This window comes from Mastigoproctus giganteus, chromosome 1 (assembly GCF_048544385.1).
Source record: "Mastigoproctus giganteus isolate SK-2022 chromosome 1, ASM4854438v1, whole genome shotgun sequence".
NCBI lineage: Eukaryota > Metazoa > Arthropoda > Arachnida > Uropygi > Thelyphonidae > Mastigoproctus > Mastigoproctus giganteus.
Genome location: NC_143575.1, coordinates 157,834,266 through 157,857,674, shown reverse-complemented (window position 1 = coordinate 157,857,674; position 23,409 = coordinate 157,834,266). Strand labels below are relative to the sequence as shown.

At 40.9% G+C, this 23,409-nt stretch overlaps 1 protein-coding gene across 2 annotated transcripts in view; it reads left to right on the top strand.

Annotated features, from left to right (window-relative positions):
- The window catches only part of LOC150091211 (hemocytin-like), a 1,750,539-nt gene that overhangs the window by 1,470,822 nt on the left and 256,308 nt on the right, over positions 1 to 23,409 (top strand). For both annotated transcript variants that reach the window (XM_090374755.1, XM_090374750.1), the window contains one exon: positions 3,765 to 3,790. In XM_090374755.1, coding sequence (XP_090230881.1) covers positions 3,765 to 3,790 — 26 coding nt within the window. The remainder of the gene's footprint in view (positions 1 to 3,764; positions 3,791 to 23,409) is intronic.

Below are 23,409 nucleotides of genomic sequence, written 5' to 3'. Positions count from 1 at the left end.
TTAAAATTGACAAATGCAATGTACTGCATATGGGTAACAATAATCTCAGATTAACGTATCGATGGTACTATACTCAGGGGAGTAGAAATGAAAAAAACCTGGGAGTAATTGTTCAGTCAGATATGAAGTTCTCTGTGTAGTGCTGCCAGGACACCCATTGGTGTTTTGTCAATGATATACAGGAAGTTTGCTAGCAGGGATAAGGAGATGATGATGCCATATCCTGAGTGCTATATACAGGTCTGGAGGCCTCATTTTACAAAAGATATAGAATTTCTGGAATGTGTGCAGAGAAGGGCAGCAAGATTAGCGAGGGGGAACAAAGGGGTGCTCTTACCAGGAAAGGCTTCCGTTCTGCAAATTGCAGTGTCTGGAAACTGGGCACTTGCAAGGTAACCTAACCTGATTGAGTTTAAGGCTTTGAATAAATTGAGAAAGCTCAGTGCTGATGGGATTCTCCCTTTTGCTCAGACTATGCACATGAAAGGGCATAAATTCTGTATAAGCTTGCTTTCTTGCATCATATGCTTCTGCTAATGCTAATTCAAATTGAGGAAGGATGGTTGGAGAATAGATGCATGGAATTTTGTTAAGCCAGCAGATAGTTGATTGTTAGAACAAACTTCCATCTAAGAACTGGACAAACTATTGGAAGAGGTGGAAAGGATTTTTTTTTTTTTTTTTTTTTTTTTCGGGCTGATGTATAAGCTCACTTTGTTGCATCATTTACCACCACCACCACTACTACTACTAGTAGTATTACTAGTACTAATACTAATTAATCCTGTTCTTTAAATAACTAAATTTGATATATGGCTGAGTCCAGTAATAATTGAAAACCTAGTAATTATAGAAAAGAATATTTATTAATATAATATTCTGTATGTTATCAGGAGGCATGAGGATCAGAGGGACAAATGCACAGATTTGGATGCCCTAAATTATCTGTGTATTAGTCCATTAATTAATAGTTTAGGGCATTAGACGTCTGTCTACCACAAGATGAACTCTACAAATATCTGCAGTAAATTTATTTAATAAAAATTTATTTATATTTTGTAGAAAATGCTTTTCATATGCTTCATAAGTTATCTATTATGAACTTACACTTATTTTGTATTTCTCATAATTTTGAATTAAATTAAGTCTGGAGTTGCAGGTTCTGTACCTAATGAGGACCTGCCCTTCCATCTGTGAAGGGCCAAAAGAGCACTAAAACTGCTATCTGGCAGATGGAATTTCATCATTAATATGTAAAAATTGTTACTTTTTAGTAATGCATAACTGGGACAATACATGATAGGCTCACATATTTAGAGATTGATGCCACTGTATTAAGACTTTACTTAATGAAAAAAGATGCATATTAGGAACAGAAAACTTATATGAGGGGAAGTCAAGAAGTCAATTTACCCTCACCTAGAAATATTTGAATTAGGGATTTTATATTGTGTGTTTGTGTCTGTGTGCGTGCATGCAAGCATGTATGTGTGTACATACGTACGGCATAGTCTCATTAGTTAATGTATATTTAGTTGCTTTTCCAGATCTGTCAGTTACTGAACTAGAGCCATGAATGGAGCAAGAGAAGCTAGGGTGGAATGGCTGAGGTCTGTGTTATAAAATTTCTTCATTTACCTGGCAAAGAAGAAAAACAAATCCATGAGATGAAAGCAGTACATGGGGAAGATTTCTTGTCATATGAGACTGAAAAATTGGAAAAGTTCAAATGTGGGCAAAGCAGTGTCCACGATGACCCAAGAGAAAGAAGACCCGTCTCAACCCTACCATTGTGGCTAAAATCAGCTAGTCCTTTAAAACAGATATGTGACTATAAATTTTATAGCAAATGAAGTCAACATTAGCCTTGGTTTTTGTGTGCATCATAATGCATTAATGATTAGTGTTGCTAGTCAGTTGGTTGCAGTCATGGAGGAAAAGAGCATTGGCCTAGTTATGTTGCAGGAGCCCTATTCCAGTGGTGGTCAAGTTTGTGGCTATCCAAGGAGATACAGTGTAGTTTCAGCTTTGGAGATCCCTTCTGCTACTATTGTTATCAAAGATCCTGAGTTGACTGTCACTTGGATTTCATCACTTTGCTTCTTGCATGGTATCTTCGTAGAGTTTGTTTTTTTTTTTTTTTTGGAGCTGATCTATTGTTTTTCTTTGCTAAAACACTTAGGTTATGCCACTCCACATATCAAATACCAGGAACAAGTTGATCACATGCTGGGTTTGTACAGGATTATCGTAGGGATGGATACAAATGCTGGGTCCACACTCTGGAGGGTGCGGGTGGATTGAACTTCGATGAATGAATGACTGAGGTTTAGACTTTGAGGAGTTCTTTCCTTCTCTGGATGGTGTATGTATTGACCACAAGAGCTCCCTACTTTCTTCTTTTTGGCTGGGAAATGTTATATTGACATCACAGCTAGTGGATCTTTGTCTCATGGATTGATTAAACTCACATGTTTGGGATGGCTGGACCACCAATGACAATACAGCCCTTGTGTACCAACTCAAAAACTGGTTTGGGACCAAATAGTAAAGACCAACCTCATCATGGTAGGGCATAATGATCCGTCCCAGCCTCAAGGATAATGGTTGTTGTTCTATTGAATTTATTTATTTTGCTTTATGTTTTAGGTTGTCCTTAGGGGTTGGCGGTCTCTGTTATTAAGTTTTTTTAACCAACTAACAATGGTTGTGTCATTGTACAGATGAGAGTTCAAAGATGCATATATGCCTAGTGGGCAGCTGATGAACATTACACCTAAAATGTAATGTAATGCACGAGTTTCTTCACATGTGTAAGGTGGCAGCTCAATACATTCCAAGATTGTTAACACCTCAAAACCTCCACGGGAAATAGAGTTCCACATAATTGTTGGAGCTTTGTAAAAAGAACATTGATTTTTTTTTTTAAATCAAATTGTGACAATGGATGCTGGGTACAAAACAAAACAGTTGAGAAAACCATGAAAACATTCATCTTCACAATCCTCCCTTCCAAAAAATTCAAGGTTCAATTGTCTGACAACAACCTCGTGTTGTCAGGCAATTGAACGGTATCATCCTTACAGATTACTTCCCAAAGGGAAACAGCATCACTGGGAAGTACTATAAAAACCTCCTGGGAAAGTTAAGAGAGGCTTTCAAGTTGAAGATTCATCTTGTTATGTTGAAGAGTCCACCTTCTAGCCAACAATTCTCCTGCTCACAAGGCTGCTCTCACAATGGACTTTGCAATCAGATGTGGCTTTGAAAATCTGCAGCACTTGCTTTATTCTCCAAGCCCCTTCAGACTTCTTCCTCTTCCTTAAAATGAAAAAAAAAAACATTATGGAGCCACAACTTTCAGACTGATGAGAAGGTAATTAGTGAAGCAGAATCCTAGTATTCTGCTCAAAGTGAAGAGGTCTAGTCAAGAGGTGTGATAGAACTTATCCATTGATGTGAAAAATGTGCAGCTTTAGAAGGTAGCAATCATCATAGAGAAGGATGAAACTGCCAGCCAAGTTTCATATCTCTTAACACAAAGTTTCTAGGTAAGGATAAATTTTGGCTGCCCTATATTCTTCTGTATTAAGAATGAGCATTATTATATTAATAGTACCTTACCTACAGTTTATTTTGTTTACAAATAATATAATTATTTATAAACAAAACACTTTTAATTTTGAATTTGCTATTTTTTTGTTTATTTTTAAAATGTTTGCTTCAATTATTTTTAAAAACAAACTTTACTCATTATCTTTCAGAAACTTGTGATGATGAAGGTCATGTGGTAAGATTTCCTTTCTGATACAATTTTTGAACATTATGCCTTTCTTATGCCTGTAAGGTTAGAGTTGATTTGATCTGGTAGCATACAAATGCAGTATACTTAATACAAAAATATTTCTTTAAGGAATTTTAAAAAATTATATGTATTGTGACAGGTCTGAATTTATATACTGACAATGCAGCCTGTTGTTATTAATAAATAGAAATTCAGAAGATGGCAACCTCATGCATAATCATTGGGGTTACAACAAGTGATGTCTGGTCACCTAGCTCCCCTGCAGAAAATTATATTATCTTTAGTAATATTATTTTATCTTTTTTCTTCCCTGTCACATATCATTGAATAAGCTAAAATTTAAATTCCCACAGATTCAAGCAAAAGGTACATATGGACTATAATATTGTTATAAATGTTTCTTTTATTTCAATGCCAATCATCGAGTACTAAATTGTGAAGTAGAGGGGATGCTGGCCAGCACCTTGAAAGTCACTGACAGTGCCTAGTGCATACTTTTGTTTTCTGTTTAGTTGGAGTGGGACATATTCATAACAAACTTTTTTGACAGTAAATGAAAATTTACCCCTGGGATCAGTACATTACTTGATACTGTTGCTTTTATATAGAAAGTATGAAATTTTTTTCTATAAAAGCAACAGAAAAATTTTGTGTATCATATACAGGAACTCCCCTATTATGTAATATTCGACTTACTGAAATTCGACTTTACGTAAGTTTTTGCCAGCTGGCGCAAACTTAAAAAAATGGGATGCAAAATACTTTTCCACGTATTTTGCATCCTGTAGGAATAAATGGAGGTATTGTGAAAATATCATAAAAGAACCCAATAACACATTGTGTTTTTTTGTTTTTTTTTTCTTTTTGTAATTTGTTCCAAGTCCCTCAAAGTTGAACATTTTGCTATATTACTAAGCTATATATCTTTCTAAAAGGTCATATTTATAATGGAAATAGCACTGCCCCTTTCATAGTTATCATATGTTCCCATTATAAGAATCAATTTTGAACACCTTTGTGATATTTTTCTAAAGCATGTTTCTGGAGGTCACGATCATAAAACAATAAAAACAATTTGCACTTTCCAGTTTATTGGGCTTTTCTGTTAGTGCATCTAATTATTAATGGGTTGTAAACACAATCTTATTGCATTTGCAATAATACCGATAACTGCAATTGTGTGGGTTTTTATGCTATTATGGTGAAATGTGTTCCCCTTCACTGAAATCTTCAATCGTATAAAAAACAAATTTTCAGAAACTTCTCTTCATTCCCATTTACATATTACAATGATGAAGGGAAAGGGACAACAAAAAGTGCAAGTGGTGGTAGTGCCAGGAAACGAAACAAAATTGATTTAGAAATGAAGATGAAATTTTGATTAAGAAGTATGAAGCAGGACAAAGTTTTTCATCTAGTGCAAGGGAATTAGGTCTGTCTGCTTCAACAGTGAATACTATTTTAAAGGACAGTGCACATATAAAAGAACATGTCAAAGGATCAATGCACTTAAGATCAACAGTGATCACAAAATAGTGTTCAGGTGCTACATTAAAGATGGAACAGCTATTAATAATATGGATGAAAAATCAGATTCAGAAGCGATTGCCCCTGAGTCTAATGACCATTTAAGCAAAAGAAACAAGTATTTATAAAGATATTAAGGATAAATACAGTGAACCCCAACCCAAGTTCGTGGCAAGCAACGAATGTTTTAATAGGTTCAAGCATCCCGCTGGTTTCCACAATGTTAAAGTATTAGCATTAGCATTAGCATTAGTAGAGGCATTTGATGCAAGAAAGCAAGCTTATGCAGCATCAGCCAAAAAAAAAAAAACCCCACTTCCACTTCACCCCTCTGTTCGTTCAAAATACCTGTCCAGCTGAGCCTTAAACTTATTTAGGCTATCAACCTCCACCACAAGGGATGGAAGTCTGTTCCACCAACCAACCACCCGCTGGCTAAAGGCAAATTTCCGCACGTCTATCCTACATCTGTCTTTCCTCAATTTGAATTTATGCCCTCTCAGGTGATTTTTCTGAGCTAGAGGAAGAATCCCATCAGCATTGAGCATGCTTAAACCATTCAAGGCTTTATACACCTCTATCAGATCACCTCGCTGGTGCCTAGTCTCCAGACACTGTAATTTGCAAAACTTAAGCCTTTCTTCGTAAGAGCACCCCTTTGTTCCATTCACTAATCTTGTTGCCCTTCTCTGTACTCGTTCCAGCAGCTCTACATCCTTCTTGAAATGAGGCCTCCAGACCTGTATACAGTACTCTAGGTGTGGCCTGACCATCGCCTTATACAATGGAATAATCACCTCCTTATCCCTGCTGGAAAAATTCCTGTATATCATTGACAATACTCCATGAGCTACTCTTGCAGCCCTTCTGCACTGCTCAGAGAACTTCATATCTGCCTGCACAACCACCCCCAAGTCCCTTTCATTCTCTACCACTGTCAGTGTAGTACCACAGAGTTGATACGTTGCTCTGGGGTTGCTGTTTCCCATGTGTAGTACTTTACATTTATCAATGTTAAACTTCATTTGCCACCTCTCAGCCCATCTGCTCAACCTTTCCAGATCCTGTTGCAGCAGCATAGTGTCAGTAGTGTCCTTGACAACCCTGCCAACCTTTGTATCGTCTGCAAACTTGGACATTAAGCCCGATATACCATCATCAATATCATTTATAAATACAGAAAACAATAATGGACCCAGCCCTGAGGGACTCCACTAATAACATCAGTCCACGATGAGCAGTGTCCATTGATTACCACTCTCTCTAGTATGCGGTGAAATCACCAGTGTTGATTCTGCAGCTGCAGAGAAATTTTGTGATGTGTTGGAAAAAATTATCGATGAAGGCGGCTATTCAACGCAGCCAATTTTAACGTTGACGGGACTGCTCTGTATTGGAAAAAAATGCCGGATCGAACATACATTGCCAAAGAGGAAAATACAATGCCAGGTTTCAAGGCATCAAAAGATAGGGCCACACTCTTGCTTGGGGCTAATGCAGCAGGAGATGACTGCTTGTGTACCATTCTGGAAATCCTCGTGCATTTAAGGGCATTAATGAAGCCACCCTACCATGCATTTCCGATTGAACCAGAGAGCAATAATGACAATATCTCTCTTTGAAGATTGTTTTAAATGCTGCTTCATCCCCGAGGTTGAAAAATATTGTAAAGACAACGACATTTCTTTCAAGATTTTGCTTCTATTAGATAATGCTCCTGGACATCCTACTCATCTAGATGATTTCAATTCGAATGTGAGAGTCATGTTTCTACCACCAAACACGACTTCACTCATCCAACCTATGGATCAGGGTGATATTTCGAATTTAAAAGCATACTATTTACGCACATTTGCTCAGGCATTGTCTGCAGTAGACAAGAAAAATTTTACATTAAGAGACTTTTGGAAATCTTACAATATTTACCATGCCATCTTAAACATTAATAAGGCCTGGACAAAAATTACTAAAAGTTGTTTAAATGCCGTATGCAAGAAAATATGCCCACAGCATGTAAAAGGCTTCGAAGGATTTAAAAAAGATGAATCATATGAAGAGGTTACATATAAGATTGTAAAGGTTGCAGAGCTACTTCAGTTGGAGGTTGATGCCAAAGACGTGGAGGAGTTAATAGAAGAAGAAAAAGGGAAGGAATTATCTAATGAAGAACTTATTGACTTGCAGGCAGTGATAGTGAAAGAATAAAATGCGGATGAAGCTCAAGATGAACCAAATGAGGAGCCAAGATGCTTCATCACCAAAGAGATGGCAATGGCATTTTGTGAAATTGTATCGGCAATGGTAAGGTTTGAGAAGATGAATCCTGACAGTGAACGATTCCTAAAAGTTAACAGAGGAGTGAATGATATGTTTGCTTGCTACAAAGAAACCTACGATAAAAAGACAAAAGCCACCAATTAGTATATTCTTTAGTATGTCATCCATTAGTTTGTTCTTTTGGAGAGTTGAGCGGCCAACCCCTTCTAAATCTTCACAGCCCTCAACCTCCGTGGTGGCATACTTATCATCTGAAGATGTCGATTCTGGCAATCATACTCGAGAGGTAAAACTCTGACATTATGCCTGTCTCCTCTCTTTTTTTTAATTTTATAATGTTGAAATTTTTTAAATTGTGCGCTTTTCTAATTTCCCTGTGCATGAGATAAAAAATTGAATAAATATAATAAATAATTTTATTTACATGTTCATCAAACATTTCTTTTTTGATTCAATTAATTCAGCGAGCACAGTTGCGAGTGCTGCACAAGCATAGGGGAAATTTCGACTTACGTAAAATCCAACTTACATAGTGTTTTGCAAAACGCAACCCTTACATAAGTCGGGGAATTCCTGTATATACTATATTCTGTAATACGATATATTTATACAAGGACTGGTACGAAAATAATGCCTCCTAATTTTTTGCTTTCAAATATTGTGCCATAGATCATTTTGTGTGTCACTGAGTGAAACTAGAGGTCACTAAAGACCTCTAGTTTCACCATACTCAGTGGTGTTGTGGTCAGTCTCGTGAGTGCAGCACACGGATAGTTCAAAGTGGTGGATTTTGCAGCTATATAAGTGGTGATTGAATTTCTTACCAAGAAAGAAGCGATGCCTATCAAAATCCATACGCATCTCAAAATGTTTATGGTGACAATACTGTAGATGCGAGTATAGTTAGACGAGACACTTTAAGAGTAGGAAAAGTGATATTAAAGTGCAAAGTGTGTTTAGGGTCTAATGGCACCAGGGGGTTCCCCCATCTCTGCATAGTACACCTTGTTGTGTGTTACAGTATGCTGTAAAGGTCAGAGATTTAAAAGTTTATGGATATTGTATAATGTAGTGTCATGTACCGTTTAGTGGCTGGTAAATGTGTCTGGCCATTTAGCCATTGGATCCCAAACTTAGCCCCATGAAAGCAGACCAGGTATCCAGTAATTTTATATTATCACTCTGGCAGACCCTGCACCTAGTATCTTGAGATTTCAGTGACTAGGGTTATAGTTGGAAAAAAAAAAAGAACAACACGCGATTTTCAAGGCTAAGCCATTAATGAGGTTAGAAGCCAAACAGGGTGATGCACGATTCAATTTAGAGAGTTAAATTTTGATTGTGTAGGTCGTGCACTGTGTAGTTTCGGCAGAGTGGGCGGGAGACTGAAGACTGGGGGGAAGACAGAAATATGGGGGTCAGTAGGGAAGGCGACCCCAGGGAATGTCAGTGGGGTATGCCCATGCCCCTCCAGGAGGAAAAGTGGGGGTCCATCTCCTTCCACGGGAAGGGAAAGAAAGGTGGGTCAAGAAAGAGTGCTGGCTCAGATCGCCTAAGGCATGTATGCCTTAGGCGATCTGAGCCAAAGGCATACGTGCAGTGTAGCAGCAGCTCCATCAGTTCAGTAAGTCATTCCCGAGACTGTGTCCTGTCCATGGTTTTTAAGTGTTCAGTCTGGTGGTCGTTCATGGGACAGGGTCCTGTCCAAGGTTCGGTTAAACAGGTATCCATCCATGGCTTTTCGATTTAGTCTATTGCATTGTTTGATCATGGGACAGTATCCTGGCCTGGTTGGTTGGGTTCACTCTAGTAAGTTCTGTTTGGAGCAGGTTATATGTTCCAGGTCTTAGGTAACTAGCCACGAGGGGACAGTCCTTGTCATTCTTGGGAGCAGATCCCACCAAGAAGGTTTCTTGTAAGGCTGGGGTCCCGTCCAGATGTAGAGTCAGATCCAAGTACGTATGGTGTGGTCCATTGATTGTGGAGTCACAGACAGTGTTGCAGTTCCCCCTCCATGCACGAGTTGACTGGGTTATCTTTTCTGGATGGTGAAGTTTGGCACTGAGTGTTGATCTTGAAGCAGTGAAGTTCGGGACACGTCTGGCATGCCGCGAAAAGATCTGGGGCAGAGCTGGTGAAGGCCCTGTAGAAGTTTGGCACTCAATTATGGTCTGGAAGCGGTTGCGGTTAGGGATATGTCCAGTGTCTTGCGAAAAGATTTTGGGCAAAGCGGGTGAAAGCCGTGTAGTTTTCCTTCTCAGTAAGAAGATAGTGCTCCTGGTCTCATGGTGAGAAGTGGATGGCCATGATTAGTCTGCATTGCAAGTCTTCATAAAAATGACAGAAATACGTTAAGTGATCCATGTCTCGGTTTTACCACAGTGACAGAGAGGAGTGTCACTTAATCTGAAGGCGTGAAGCTTTCCTCAGATCACTCCATGTCCAGTCAAGAGGACATTGTTTGCAGTCCAGGTAATACCCACTGTGGGAAGCATGGACACGCGGTTTGCACATCCGGAATTAACTTTCGTGTGATGGCGCCCTTTGATGACATCTCCCATCGTGTCTGCCAGACACGTAGCAGGTGAGTGGTGAGGCATTTTCACTCCATTTTTGGTTCATTTGCAGGGTCAGTTGTGATACCAAGGCAGGTGATTTCTTTTCCTTTTGTCAGGTGGTGCAGCAGCCCACGATAAACTACCTCCAGGTCCAAAGGAGGGCTCCTTGCAGGGCCTGGAGAGCGTGGGTACTAACAGTATTACATGTTCTTGAGGTAATGAGAAGTATGTGTCACTGCATAGTTTCGAGTATCCTTCTGTTTACGGCAGTGGTGGCCTTATGAAACCAAACACCAGCCGTGTAGGAAGACAGCTTTGTGGAATAGGCTGAGGGTTCTTCATTGCAGACTCCAGTCTTTGCGGGAGACCTTTGCAAAAAGTGCAGAGTAGCGTCTGATCTTGTTACGGATGTAGTTGAAGTGGGGCGTAAAAGACATTTTCCTGTCAAGTACAACCCCCCAAGTGCTTAAGTTCAGTGAATAGCTTGATCATGGTTCCCTGTAAACAAATTTGTGGTGGTCATCTTATGTCAAGGGAACCCTTTAAAAGTATTGAGCTTGTCTTTGTGGTGGAGATCTTAAGATTATTTCAGCCCAGTCTTGCAGGATGTCGATCGCCTCGGTTGCAGATATCTCAAGCATGGCCCTGGTTTCCTCGGCCAGCATTAATACCAGGTCATCCGCATAGGCTTTGCTTTTCACTCTTCCTAGATCTTTGGTCAGAAAGCCATCAAGAACCATGTTACAGAGGAGTGGGCCCAGGACGGAGCGCTGTGGGCATCCTCTACATACCTGTCTTTTTATTGAACAGTATGGAGCCATGACTGTAACCGTCCAGTTTGTTAAGTAGGTTTTAATGCAATTGTATATATTAGCAGGCAGGTTGGCCCTCCAAAGCCTGCCAAGGGAACCCTTGGAAGGATGCTTGGCCACCATAGAGTGTCAAATGCCCCGGAAAAGTCTATTGCTATAGTAAGAAAGTATTTCCGATTTGTTGTGGCTGTGGTGTTTGTGGTATTTTCTAGGGCATCTATAGTGGAGTGTCCTTTCTTGAAGCCATACTGGTTTTGAGATGTTTGGCCAGCATCTGTGTACCTAGCTTCTATCCTGTTATGAAGGAGATGTTCCAGCAATTTTCTGGGTACTGACAGAAGTGCAGTGGGCCTGTAAGACTCTGAAAGGTCTGGTAGTTTTGTAGGATTTTTAAGCACGAGGCAAAGCCTGGCAGTTCTCCACTCCAGTGGGAAGTAGCCCAACTTGAGGCAGTGATTGAACAGATCTAGGATTACCTCTGGAATGGTCTCGGCGGCCTTTCTGACCATCAGGAGCTCACATCTGGTGAGTATGGGCTTGGTACATCCAGGGTCCTGAGCTGGATATCATCATTGGTGATTCCTTTCTACCCCTCTCTCTCTCTTGGGGTAATTCAGAATTTTTTTTTTTTTTTTTGGCTGGTGCAGCATAAGCCTCAGGCTTCCTTGCACCATATAGCTAATAATAATAATCTCAGGCTCCAACAGGTCACAGCCTGGTGATTTTTAGTGCGTTATAGCCTTAGTTGCTAATGCCCCAATAAAATCCAAACCAAACTAGACCTGGTGATTTTTTGTTTTTCAGTTTTATTGTGGCTAGGTCTAATTTTATTTTGGTGAAAGGGCTCTCCTCAGTGCCGTAGTTGTCGTTTTCTTCACACGATAAGGTCTGGCTGGGGTGACAAGATCCAGATGTTGCGGGAATGTGGCATCTAAAATGTTGTTGGTGGACTCCTACCACATTTTGGTGAAGGTACCATGCGGTGTTTTTGTTGCTGGTATGACCTCTCCCTTGGGGAGTTTGTTGGTGGCTATCCTGTATACCCCCCCCCAAGGGTAAACATTTCCTGTCATGGAGATCAAATTTTCCCAACAGCACTGTTTCTTCTGGTATATCAGGGATGTATATTCATTTCTGGTTTCTCAGTATTGTTGATGCAGAAATTCTACCTCTGCAGCTGGCCAGGAGCACTGGGCACACTGGAAGAGTTTCCTTTTTCTTTGGAGTTGGAGCTCCTGACATCGGCTTTTTGTGTTGATGGTTAGTCCCTCAGTTTGTAGCATTTCTGTGCAGTGTCACCTGGAAAAATGGCCAGTCCACCTTCTGGATAGAATATCGGTATTGTGTTTGTCTGGTTATATGCTGTCAGACTAGGGTGCAGCAGAGCTCAAAGGTAATGACCCTGTGGTCTGAAATGGTCCAACTTTCCTAACAGTCCAGGAGCTTAATGTCCAGCCATGGATTGAGAGGCCAGTGAGATGTCAATAGTAGCCTTCCACATAGAGCTCGAAAAGGTAGCTAGGTTAATTGGCAGATTGAGAATTTCATATGAACTGCTTAAGAGGTATTCTTCTAGGTGCTGCCCATTTGTGGTTCCACACCTATCTGGTGTTTCACTGAACCACAGTTTACACCAGCTCCCACGACGGTCTTGGCGTTCGGAAGATCCATGGTCTGATTCTGTAGATATCGGGTAGCCAGCAGGATATCTTCCCCTGGGCGGCAATATAGCATAGAACTTGCCCATCGAGGTAGCAATATGGGCATAGACAGCCCAAGAGCAGCAGTAGTTTGGGATCTTGGTTACTGTGATGTCGTCTGAATTTCTAACAAGGATGGAGGCCCAGGGTGTTTCATTTTCAGCCTCCACAATTTTATAGGTCAGGGAGTATCCCCTGACCTCCTTGGCATGTGTATATGACTCCTGGAGTAGAAGGATGGCGAGATTCTCCTCATTTGCCTTTTTTACTAGCTGTGGGCATTGGAAGTTCACTCTCTGTTGGTGTTGTAGGGTCTAAGCCATATATCCAAAATCTATTCTTGCCTGGTGCATACTCTTTGCTTTGCAGTACACAGGGCACTTGTTATCCCTGACTGAGTGGTTTGCAGGCATATTTTGTGCCTTGCAATTCGAACAAATAGGCTGGTTGTCTTTTTTACACCATGTAGAAAAATCATGTCCATGCTCTGCACAATGTCTGTCTGCAGGTTTGATGGGTCTGGGCACAGGTGTGGGTGGTGTACCCAAATTTGCAGCACCTGAAACATTTGAGGATGGTCACATGCTCTTTGAAGTGGTCTTTGAACTGCCCCATTTTATGAAGATTCTATTGTTTGGAGAGATGGTCCAGGCTGCAGGAGACAACTCAACTCCACCACATAGTTTATGGTATTCCCTGCCCTGGCTTTTGTTGAGTACTTTGTGGACATTAGAATTGCAGGATCTTTATCAGGGTGACCCTGCTGTAAGATCCTTGTATATAGCTCCATCTGGATTTCAACTGGGGTTTTGTCCATGTCATAGATAATAATATTAGGACCCTTTCGTTTGGGAGGTAGGGCTTCCAGGCCTAGTGTCTGTATCCACTGGTTTTGGAGTATTGTGTTGACATCCTCTTGTGTGTGTGTGTGTTTTTCTATGATAACACTGACATTTTGCATTTTACGGACCAATTTGATCTTGGTCACTTTTAGATCTGTTAAGTTGGCCACTAAGTTTTTGACTTCCTCACTGGTGCCAAATTCTTCAGCATTTTTTGGCCTAAGGATTAGTAAGTTTGGGGGTTGGAAACAGTGTTTTCATTTTTGGATGCGCAGTTGTCACTGTTGTTTTTGATGGCTGTGGATTTCTCAGCGTGTTGCCGTATGATAGGGTGCACTGTGGCAATTTCTTTGCTCCAATTGCCATGTAGGCTTCCAGCATGATATTAAGTGTAAAGTGTATTGATGTCTAGAGGCACCTGGGGTTCCCCCCCCCCATCTCCACGTTGCTTTCATTGTTGGTGTACCAGTTTTCTGTGAAGGCCAGAGATTTAACAGTGTGTGAATTTTGTATACATGTAGTGTTGTGTATCGTTGTTCATCTGGCCATTTAGCCGCTGGACCCCTGCTGAGTCCCAATGTTGCCCATACTTGGCCCTGTGGAGGCAGATCAGGTACGCAATAGTTTGAAGTTTTTACTCTGGCAGGCCCTGCCACCTACTTTCCTGAGATTTCAGTAACTAGGGCTTTAAAAAAAAAACTCGGTAAGGATGAGCACTGGAATTAGAAAAACCAAATGAGGTTTATGCAGTTTAATTTGGACGAAATTAAGATTTTGCAGTTTGTGTGGGATATACGCTGGCATATTAGGCAGAGTTGTGGGGAGACTGAACATTGGGGGGAAGACAGAAGTATGGGGATGATAGAGGAGGTGACCCCAGGATGTTCAGTGAGGCAGGCCTAAGCCCCACCAGGAGAAGGATATGGGTTTGCAGGGGAGGGATGGAGACAGGACTATCTCCTTCTGCTCCCTCCACCAGGGAAAAGGGAGTAAAAGGTACAAGGCAAGGGCGCCCGGTATAGATTGCCATCAAGAATTGGCAGTAGAGAGCACGTTGTCGCTGTTGGTAAAGAGTCTAATTTGGGTATCTGGTCTGATTTGGCATCATTCATGGGACAGAGGTTCTGTCCAAGATAGGTTAATAATCAGGGCAGTCTTCAAGTGGGTGGTGGGTGCCAGTCAATTTCGATGGCAGAATACATTAAAATTCCCAGATCTCTTACGTTCTGGCTAGGGTTTTTTTTGCCTGTGGAATAGGTCCTTTGCAAAGGTGGTGAAGGTTGTGTATCCTTCAGCTGTGTCAAGTAGGTGGTACTCCATATTTGTGGGGATGTAGTGAATTCTCATTATAAGAGAGTGCCTAAGGTCCTCGTAAATGTCTCAATGGTAGAGAAGATGCTCCCAGGTCTCCGGGGAGTCACAATGGCAGTTTGGGTCTTCCACAATCCTAAACCTGGCCAATTTATTGAATGACCCATGCCCCATGAAGAGGAAGGTGGCATGGAGTCCCAGTGAGAACCATGTGTGTAGCTCGAGGTAGATTCTTGAGATTTCAGGGATGAATTTCTTGGTGGTGATAGATCCCTTTGTGGTTTGGTCCCATCTCAGTTGCCATGTCCTTTGAAGGTGAAACGAGTCATGCTTTTTCCACTCTGACACTGTTTGTAGGGTCGGTGGTGAAGTCAATGCAGATAAGGGATCTGCTCTTGGAGAGATTATGTAGTAATCTGCGCTTGATTACCTATAGGTCCAGGGGTAGTGCACCTGCAAGGCATGTGGTTGACTGTGCAGCAAGCTCTAGTGATGGAAAGTAGGATGGTGCACTGGATTGATTCTAGTTTTCTTGTATTTACTGCTGTTGTCACTTTGGGAAACCAAAATTTCCGCATGATCGATGATCGGTACAAATACTGCATTGTAGTAAATGGTTAGTGTTCGCCGTTTTAAGCCCCAGTCTCACCGAGAAACTCTGTTAACCGTAGCACTATGTTTTCTTATTTTTTGGTGGAGATGAATCAGATGAGGGGTGAATGATAAGTTTCAGCCTATAATTATGCCCAGGTATTTCAGCTCCGTGGATAGTTTTATGGTCGTTTGTTGGATTTTAATTAGGGGAGGTCTGGTGACTTGCAGTGTTCCATTCAGTAAAATCGAGTTGGTCTTGTCTAGTGAAATCTGCGGTGGTGCTGTTCAGCCCAAAGTTGGAGAGTCATAAGGACTTCATTTGCCGCGTCTTCTAGTTGTCTGTGGGAGTCAGCAGCCAGGGTAAGAATCAGATCATCAGCATATGCCTGGGTAGAGATGTCTCGCAGATAGATGTGCAGGAATTCCTCTAAAACAATGTTCCAAAAAGAGGGTCCCAGGACAGAGCCCTGGGGACACCTTCTGCGCACTTGTCTGTCACCTGGTAGTCTGGTGTTTTGACTGTTACTTTCCTTTGTGAAAGATAATCCTTAATGCAGCAAAATAGGTTATATGGTAATTTGGCTTCTCTGAGTCTGCCGAGGATGCTTGGCCACCAAAGTAAGTCAAACACCCTAGCTGTCTTCCAGCAGGATGGAAAGCATCCTGTTTTTAGGCAAAGGTTGAAGAGATTTAAAATTATGGCCAAGGTATATTCCACGACTTTTTTTACTATCTCTGGTTCTAGCATGTCAGTTTTCGGAGATGTCCTATCCTTGAGTTTGTTGGATGCTAGGCAGAGTTCTTCCAGGCTGGTCTGTTGTTTGCATGAGATACTTTTCATTTTACTGGCACAGGTTGATCTGTTTCGGGGTGGCTGGGGAAGCTGGTGTCTTGAACATGGTATTTAAGATATTATTGATGCTACTATGCCATGTTGTTGTCAGGAAAATGAAAAGTTTGCTCAAGAAAATGAACAATTTGGTGCTATTGTGGAGGGGATAACCTCTCCTCTGGGGAGTTTGTTTATGGTCACCCTGTAAACCATTCCCCATGGATCTTCATTGCCGGTAGCAGAAACCAGGTCCTCCCAGGGCTTCTGCTTCCTATGCCTAATTAGTGCGGTATAGCAGTTTCTTGCCTGCTTTTATGTCTCTCTGAGTGCTTCAATGTCTGGCTCCGGCCGCGATCTACGGGCCCGTTGGAAGTCTTTCCTTCTGTGTTGTACTTCTCTTCTTAATGCTTGAAGTTCAGGGCAGCACCATGGGAATGCGGCATTTGGGATTTTTCTTTTTGATTTCCATATTACACACAGCAGTGATAAGATTGGTGATGGTATGTTGGTACTTGTCTGAGTCCATGTTTTCTAGGTCCTGTTGTTGGAGCCATGGTTCCACTTCGCTGAGTATTTTCCTGGAAAATTCCCAGTCAGCACTTGCAATAGCATATCTGTGCAAGATTAATCTCTGTACCGGTATGCACGTGAGAGAGCGCCTCATCTCAAATGTGATAATGCTGTGGTTGGATGTTGTTCACTCCTCCCTGACCACCCAGTTCGGAGGTAGCCTGCAAGCGAGGTTGTGCCCAGAGTGACATCAATGGTAGCCTCCCACAGGGTGCTAGAGAAGGTAGGAAGATTATTCGGTTGATTAATGACTGTAAAATTTGAATTAGCCAGGTAGTCCTCCAGGAGTTGCCCACTCTGGGTGCCACATTGGTCCACTGTGGCATTATGCCACAGGGGAGAGCGGCAGTTTACATCAGCACACTAAAATTTTGGCTTGGGGAAGGTGAGAGGAGACCATTTTCAGGTAGTTGGTTGCTTGCTGGATGTCTCCAGTAGAGGGATATGACACAGAAATCCCCGAGAGGGGTGAGAAGGTGCGCACATGCCGCCCAGGCAGTGCAGAGGTGTGCTACTTTCATTACAGTAATGCCAAGGTTCCGGATCAGGATGGTGGCCCATGGGGTCTCCCCGCTGTGCTGGATGATTTTGTAGGTGAACGGGTAACTCCTCACTTCTTTGCAGTGGGTGTAGGGTTCTTGAATTAGAATGATGTTGTAGTTTGTTTCGTCTGCCTTGATTCTGATCTGATCTTCTACTGCTCGAGCCCGCTGCACGTTTATCTAGATAAAATTGTTTTCTTTGGCGTTGAAACATCTAGGCTGAGTTCCCTTAATCGGTCCTGCTTTGGTGAATACTTTTGAATTTTTGATATACCGGGCACTTGTTGTCCTGAAGGGAGTGATTGTGAAGAATTTTTTGCGCCTTACACTTAGTGCAAACGGGCCTGGCGGTTTTATTTGGGCATGAGCTGTATTCATGCCCCTGCTGGGCACAATAGCCACAAGTTGGCTGGGTATGGGCGCACGTGTCCATGGTGTGTCCGAAGCAACAGCACCTGTAGCATTTAGGGACAGTCACGTGCTCTTTAAAGTGGTAGCTTCCCCACTGGATGTAGATTCGGTTCTGGGTAGAAATTATTGGCCAGACCATTGGGGCTAGCTCAACAATCCAACTTGAACTCCTGCTACGCGATTTGTATTTGGGCATTATTAAGTTCTCTGGTTCTGTATCTGGAAAGTAGGATTGCAGATTTCTTCAGTACAGTTTGTTTCTTACAGTCTCTGGCACTAGCTCTCTGTCCATAAATTATGATCGATAGTCCTCATTTTCTTGGTATTTCTGCAGTTAAAGCCAAGGGTCTGGATTTTTGGGTTTGTCAAGATTCTGGAGATTCCTTCGTCTCCATTTCTATGAGAATTCCTATGTTTCTAGTCTTTCTGATGGATTTTATGCTAGTATTTTTAAGATCACTGTTCAAGTTTTCCATCACCGTGTCCTTAATTTCTTCACTGATTTTTGTAGTCCCTGTTAAAGCTGGTTTCAAAACAACCAGGTTAGGCTTTGGTAGTAGAACTTTCTTTGCTGCCAGTTGTTTAGTACTTTCAGTTATTTGTGTGCCAGCTGTGGTCCTCAGCACTTCTGAGTAGGTAAAGGCACGGTGTAGCATTTGGTTTGCACCTACTGCCATACATACAAGTTTTGCATTGGTTTTCTCACACTCAATGTTGGTTTGTGTGAGTATTGTTTCGAGTTTTGTCCGAATTGTGAAAATTTTCCCACATAATCCCATTGTTATTCTATTGTTGGGATCTTTCATTAGGTCCTCAAGTTGTGTTCTTTAAGACAAAGGTCTTTCCTTCGGGAAGAGATGGGGCCGAGGTCCCATCTGATTTGTTGTCTTCAGTTAGGTCAGTTTGTGAGCCTAGTTGTCTTTTTGTTCCTGCTGACTTCTCATCTCCCTGTCCGATTTTGGCATTGTTAGTTTTTTGCTTTTCCGCTTAGTAGGAGTCAGAACAGGCCTGGTGTCATCAGGTTCATTATGTTGGTCTGAGCTGGGAGGAATACTAGAAGCGGTCAACTCCGACAAAACTGTTTGGCATACTTTAAACACATAAGAAAGTGTGGATAAATTAGTGAGAGCCGAGTGTTCACTTGGCTGGAATTCAGAGAAATATATTGAAGAAAATTTGCCACAAGTCTGTAGCTACAATAGAAGTTGAGATATGGTCTAGCAAAGTTTCAGGCTGACCCCATCATGTGGGGGGAAGAGCCCAAGTAAAAAAAATACCCATAAAATTATGTATCAGGTACATAATGAGTTGCTGCAGCTCTACTCTGAGACTGATAGTGTCACTGATAATGTCACAGCAGCAGCTGTTAAAAATGTCTTTACTGCAGGAACTCATTATGAAACTAGTACAGTAAAATAAAACATTATGAAACTGGTACAGTAAAATAAATAAAAAAAGTATTGCTGCATTATTTTTATTGAAGAAATAATTTCAGTACAATGAAATACAATGAATGGAATTAATGAAATAATTTGTATAAAATATATTATAATACCACAAAAATTATTGGTCTATGGTAACTGAAATAAGATGTATAATTTTGACACTCAAATGATTTTAATTCCCAAGTGAATACTCCATCAATTGTCATTCCACTATGTTTAGTATTTACTAAAGTATTTGACTTAATATCTAAATTGAAGACATCTTTCATAAATTTACAAAACTTCTTTCCAGCCTCAGAATTTAATTCTAGATTGAAATCACCAGCGAGAACTATAGGTATATGATCCAGTGGCTCTTCCAATAATTTTGCACCTTCAATGGAATACTTCATCAAATTCTTGTTTATGAATTTTTGACTTATATTTAACAACATCCCTGGAGTGATGTATATGACAACGATGAAAATAGATTCCCTATTGAATTTCATGCCAGTAAAGATGTTTTTAATGTCAAAATTACCCCTAGAGCTGTCATGTTAGCTTCTATCGGGACAGTTGAATGCAATGAGAGCAGGTTGAATGCAATTCGCAGAAGGGCAGCTACTGCTAGAGGTAATATAGTCCATTCCAGTAGAACTCGCTAAGGGAAGCTTAGGCAGCAAGTGACCTTCAGCTATGATTGTAACAAAGAGGTACTTCTTCCATATAAAGTTTATGGTGGGAGGGACTTGTAATCATTATATAATCAGTATAAACAGTTTGTGAACAAATGTTCACAAACTATTGGGGGCACTGTCTCAGCCCAAGTTTACACACAGGGGTGGGGGGGGAACACCCAGTCCCAGTCAAGTGTGAGAATTGGCCATGAATAGCCTGAGATAGTTCAGGGGCTATTCTCTCTAATGCTCCGTCAATGGCAGCATTGTGACTGACCCATTGTCAAAAGCGTTAAATAATGATGAGAAAATTCTCACAGAAATCCCGAGAGAAAGTCAAAAATATTCTCACCAGCAGATTCCTCTTCAAAAACTTTTCCTATGAGAACACTTTTCCAAGAATTTGACACACTTTAAGCACATTATTTAAACCAAAATTCCAGATCTAAAATAAATGTGACTGCACTGAAACGCGGCCGTGATTTTTCTCTCTCCAGCATGATATTGTTGACAAGCTCCGAAGTGGCCGGCCAGTAACGTCAGTGATGAAGGACAAGAGCCAGATTGATGCACTGATCAAAGAGGACCACTGCATCACAACATGCAAATTGTGCAATACAGTAGGTGTAGGGAAACCTGCTGTGATAACTATCATAAAGGAACTAGGCTACAACAAGGTTTGCACCTGGTAGGTCCCAAAAATGACACATGAGTACAAAGAAGCCCGGAAAGTCATCTGTACTGAACTTCTCCGGTGCTACAGGACTGAAGGAGAGCTTTTTCTTTCACACGTAGTGACAAGTGAAAAACTTGGGTCCACCATTATGACCCTGAAATGAAAAGACAGTCAATGGAGTGGCATCATCAAAATTCACCACACATGAAGTTCAAAAGACAGCCTTCTGTTGGTAAAGTCATGGCAACAGTGTTTCGGGACATAGGTAGGTTCTTGCTTGTAAACTTTGTGGAGCATGGCATCACAATCAACTCAGATGAATATGTGGAAATGTTTAAAAAGTTGAAAGCCCACATCCATAGAGCTCGACTGGACAAAAATGTTAATGAAGTTCATCTTCTCCATGACAACACACGACCCCACACCAGTCTGTGCATTATGACAGCCATTGCAAAACTGGGGTGCACTGTTCTTTCTCACCCCCCCAACCCTCTCACAACACAGAACTTGTACCTTCCAACTATCATTTCTTCAGCCCTTTGAACGATGTACTCCATGGAACCCATTTTGCGGACACTGACCGACTCAAGCACAGTGTTCATGAAGCCCTCTGGAGAAGGGTAAGGATTTTTACAGGATTAGAATACAGCATCTAACTCAGAGATGGAGGAAGTGCATGAAAATGATGGTGATTTTGTGAAAAAATAACAGTGTGTTTATTAATGATTGAGGATTAATTGATGTAAAAGGCATAGTTGTAGGAATTAAATTTTCTGAGGAAAAAAATAGGAGGCATTGTTTTCTTACTTCTCCTTGTATATATATATATATATATACACACACACACACACACACATACACATACATACAGTAGAACCGGGATAAGAAATTCCTACATAAGAAGTTTTCCTCCCGTACTAGGTTTAGTTTCTTTAATCTTATTATCAACTCTATGTATTGTAATGTATTATTTTCCCATGTAAGAAGTTTCCTGCATAAGAAGTATGTGACAAAGAATACACAGTGTATTATTATAATGGCATTTTCCCACTTATATGTTTTTTTAAATATAGAAATTTAAATTTTTAAAAAAAATTAAACAATGTAAACATTTTGGTAATCAAACAAGTTAGTGCCAAGCATCATTTTAGTTCATAGTAAATCACCAAAGTAGGTGAAATAGCATCATTTTTGTTACACCTCATATTGTGAATTTCTTCCCAACGAGTTGCCTGATATTGCACTACCTCGATTTCTCATTGCCTGATATTGCACTACCTTGATTTCTCATTGCCTAAAAAATTCCTGCAGATGTTTTCGAATGTCTTCCAGTCTCTTATTTCTGTAGCATTTCATTTTCCTGTTTGAGGACCCACCAAAATTCCCTCTTTTATCTTGGCCTCACTAATTCGAGGAATCTTTTGCCTCAAACAGGAAAATCCTTCTCCTTTTTTTGTCCATCGCTTTCACAGATATTTTTATCAAACCTGGTGTGTGCAATGGAGGTAAATAGATTTTTGACTTATCCACCAAAGAAGGATGTGCTACATTTTTCTGGCCTGGTGTAGTTTCTGAACAGTCTGACCATTTTTTTTTTTTAATCCTGTAGTTGCAATCCTTTGCTCAGCTGTCCCACTCGCATAAAAAGCAGCAGTATTTAGTGTATCCACCTTGCAACCCAGTCAGCAAAGCTACTACTTTTAGGCCAGCACAGATATTCCATTTCTATACTTGATACCATATTTTTTTGCAAAAGAACCTGTAGGTTCTCGTACGTTTCCTTCATGTGAACTGAATGGGCCAAAGGTATAAATGGATACTTATTTCCATTATGGAGTAAAACTGCTTTCAAACTGACCTTAGATGAATCAATGAAAAGCCTCCACAGCTCAGGGACATGCTTCAGACGTAACTCTTTCATTAATTCCTGGACATTGTTACAATGAACCAAACCATGGAGTAATAGGTCATTATGTTAGATTTCCTCTTCCTATAAAAAGACACCTAGACATCCTTTTCGAGAAGATTCCACTGCTAAAGCCAATTCTAGTAATTGAGCCTTAGTTTGGGAAAGGTCCAAATATCTAACAAAATCGGCGCCTCCGTAGCCAGGTGGGAAGGAGCAGCAGTGCGTAGCACACGCTTCTTGATTAGACCGGGGTTCGAGCCAGTCACCACCAAATACGGAGGATGCGGAAAGGTCAAGGAATGACCACCGCATATCCCGGAGCAATATGGCCTTAGTTGCTAATGCTCCTAAAAACTAATTAACTAACTAACTAACATCTAACAAAATCATTCAATTCTGCTTGCGTGATTAGATTCAGCTTTGCAGTATCAAGAGTTGAAAAGTCTGAATCTGTACTCGTTCAGGGCTCTGCATCTTCTAGTGACTCCTTTTCTAATCCTGAATTACAATCAAGTCCATAAGTTTCTGGTGGCTTTGGCACTGGGATTGTATCATAGTGAGGAACCAACTTTAGAGCAGAAGGTGTGTTGGGATACTCTACTTTATGCTTGGATTTCCTAGAAAAACCAGAAATATTGGTCATGCAAAAGTGACAATCATTTACGTGGTCTCAAAGTTCTCACCATATCACCAGAACAGAAAAAGGCATCAATTTATGACTACCTCTAAGCCAGCCTGTTAATGTGATTGAACATGAGCCACAGGAAATCTTTGAAGTCCATACTTTATCTTGACTCTTCGTGCAATCAGAATCTTCAGATAAAGAACCACTAGGCAGCAATGATAATGCATCGATGTGGGGTTCACTTAAAGATATAAACTACTGTTGGTGGTAACAGAAGGGATTTTGCTTTCTTAAAGGTGACTGCATTAGTCAAATTA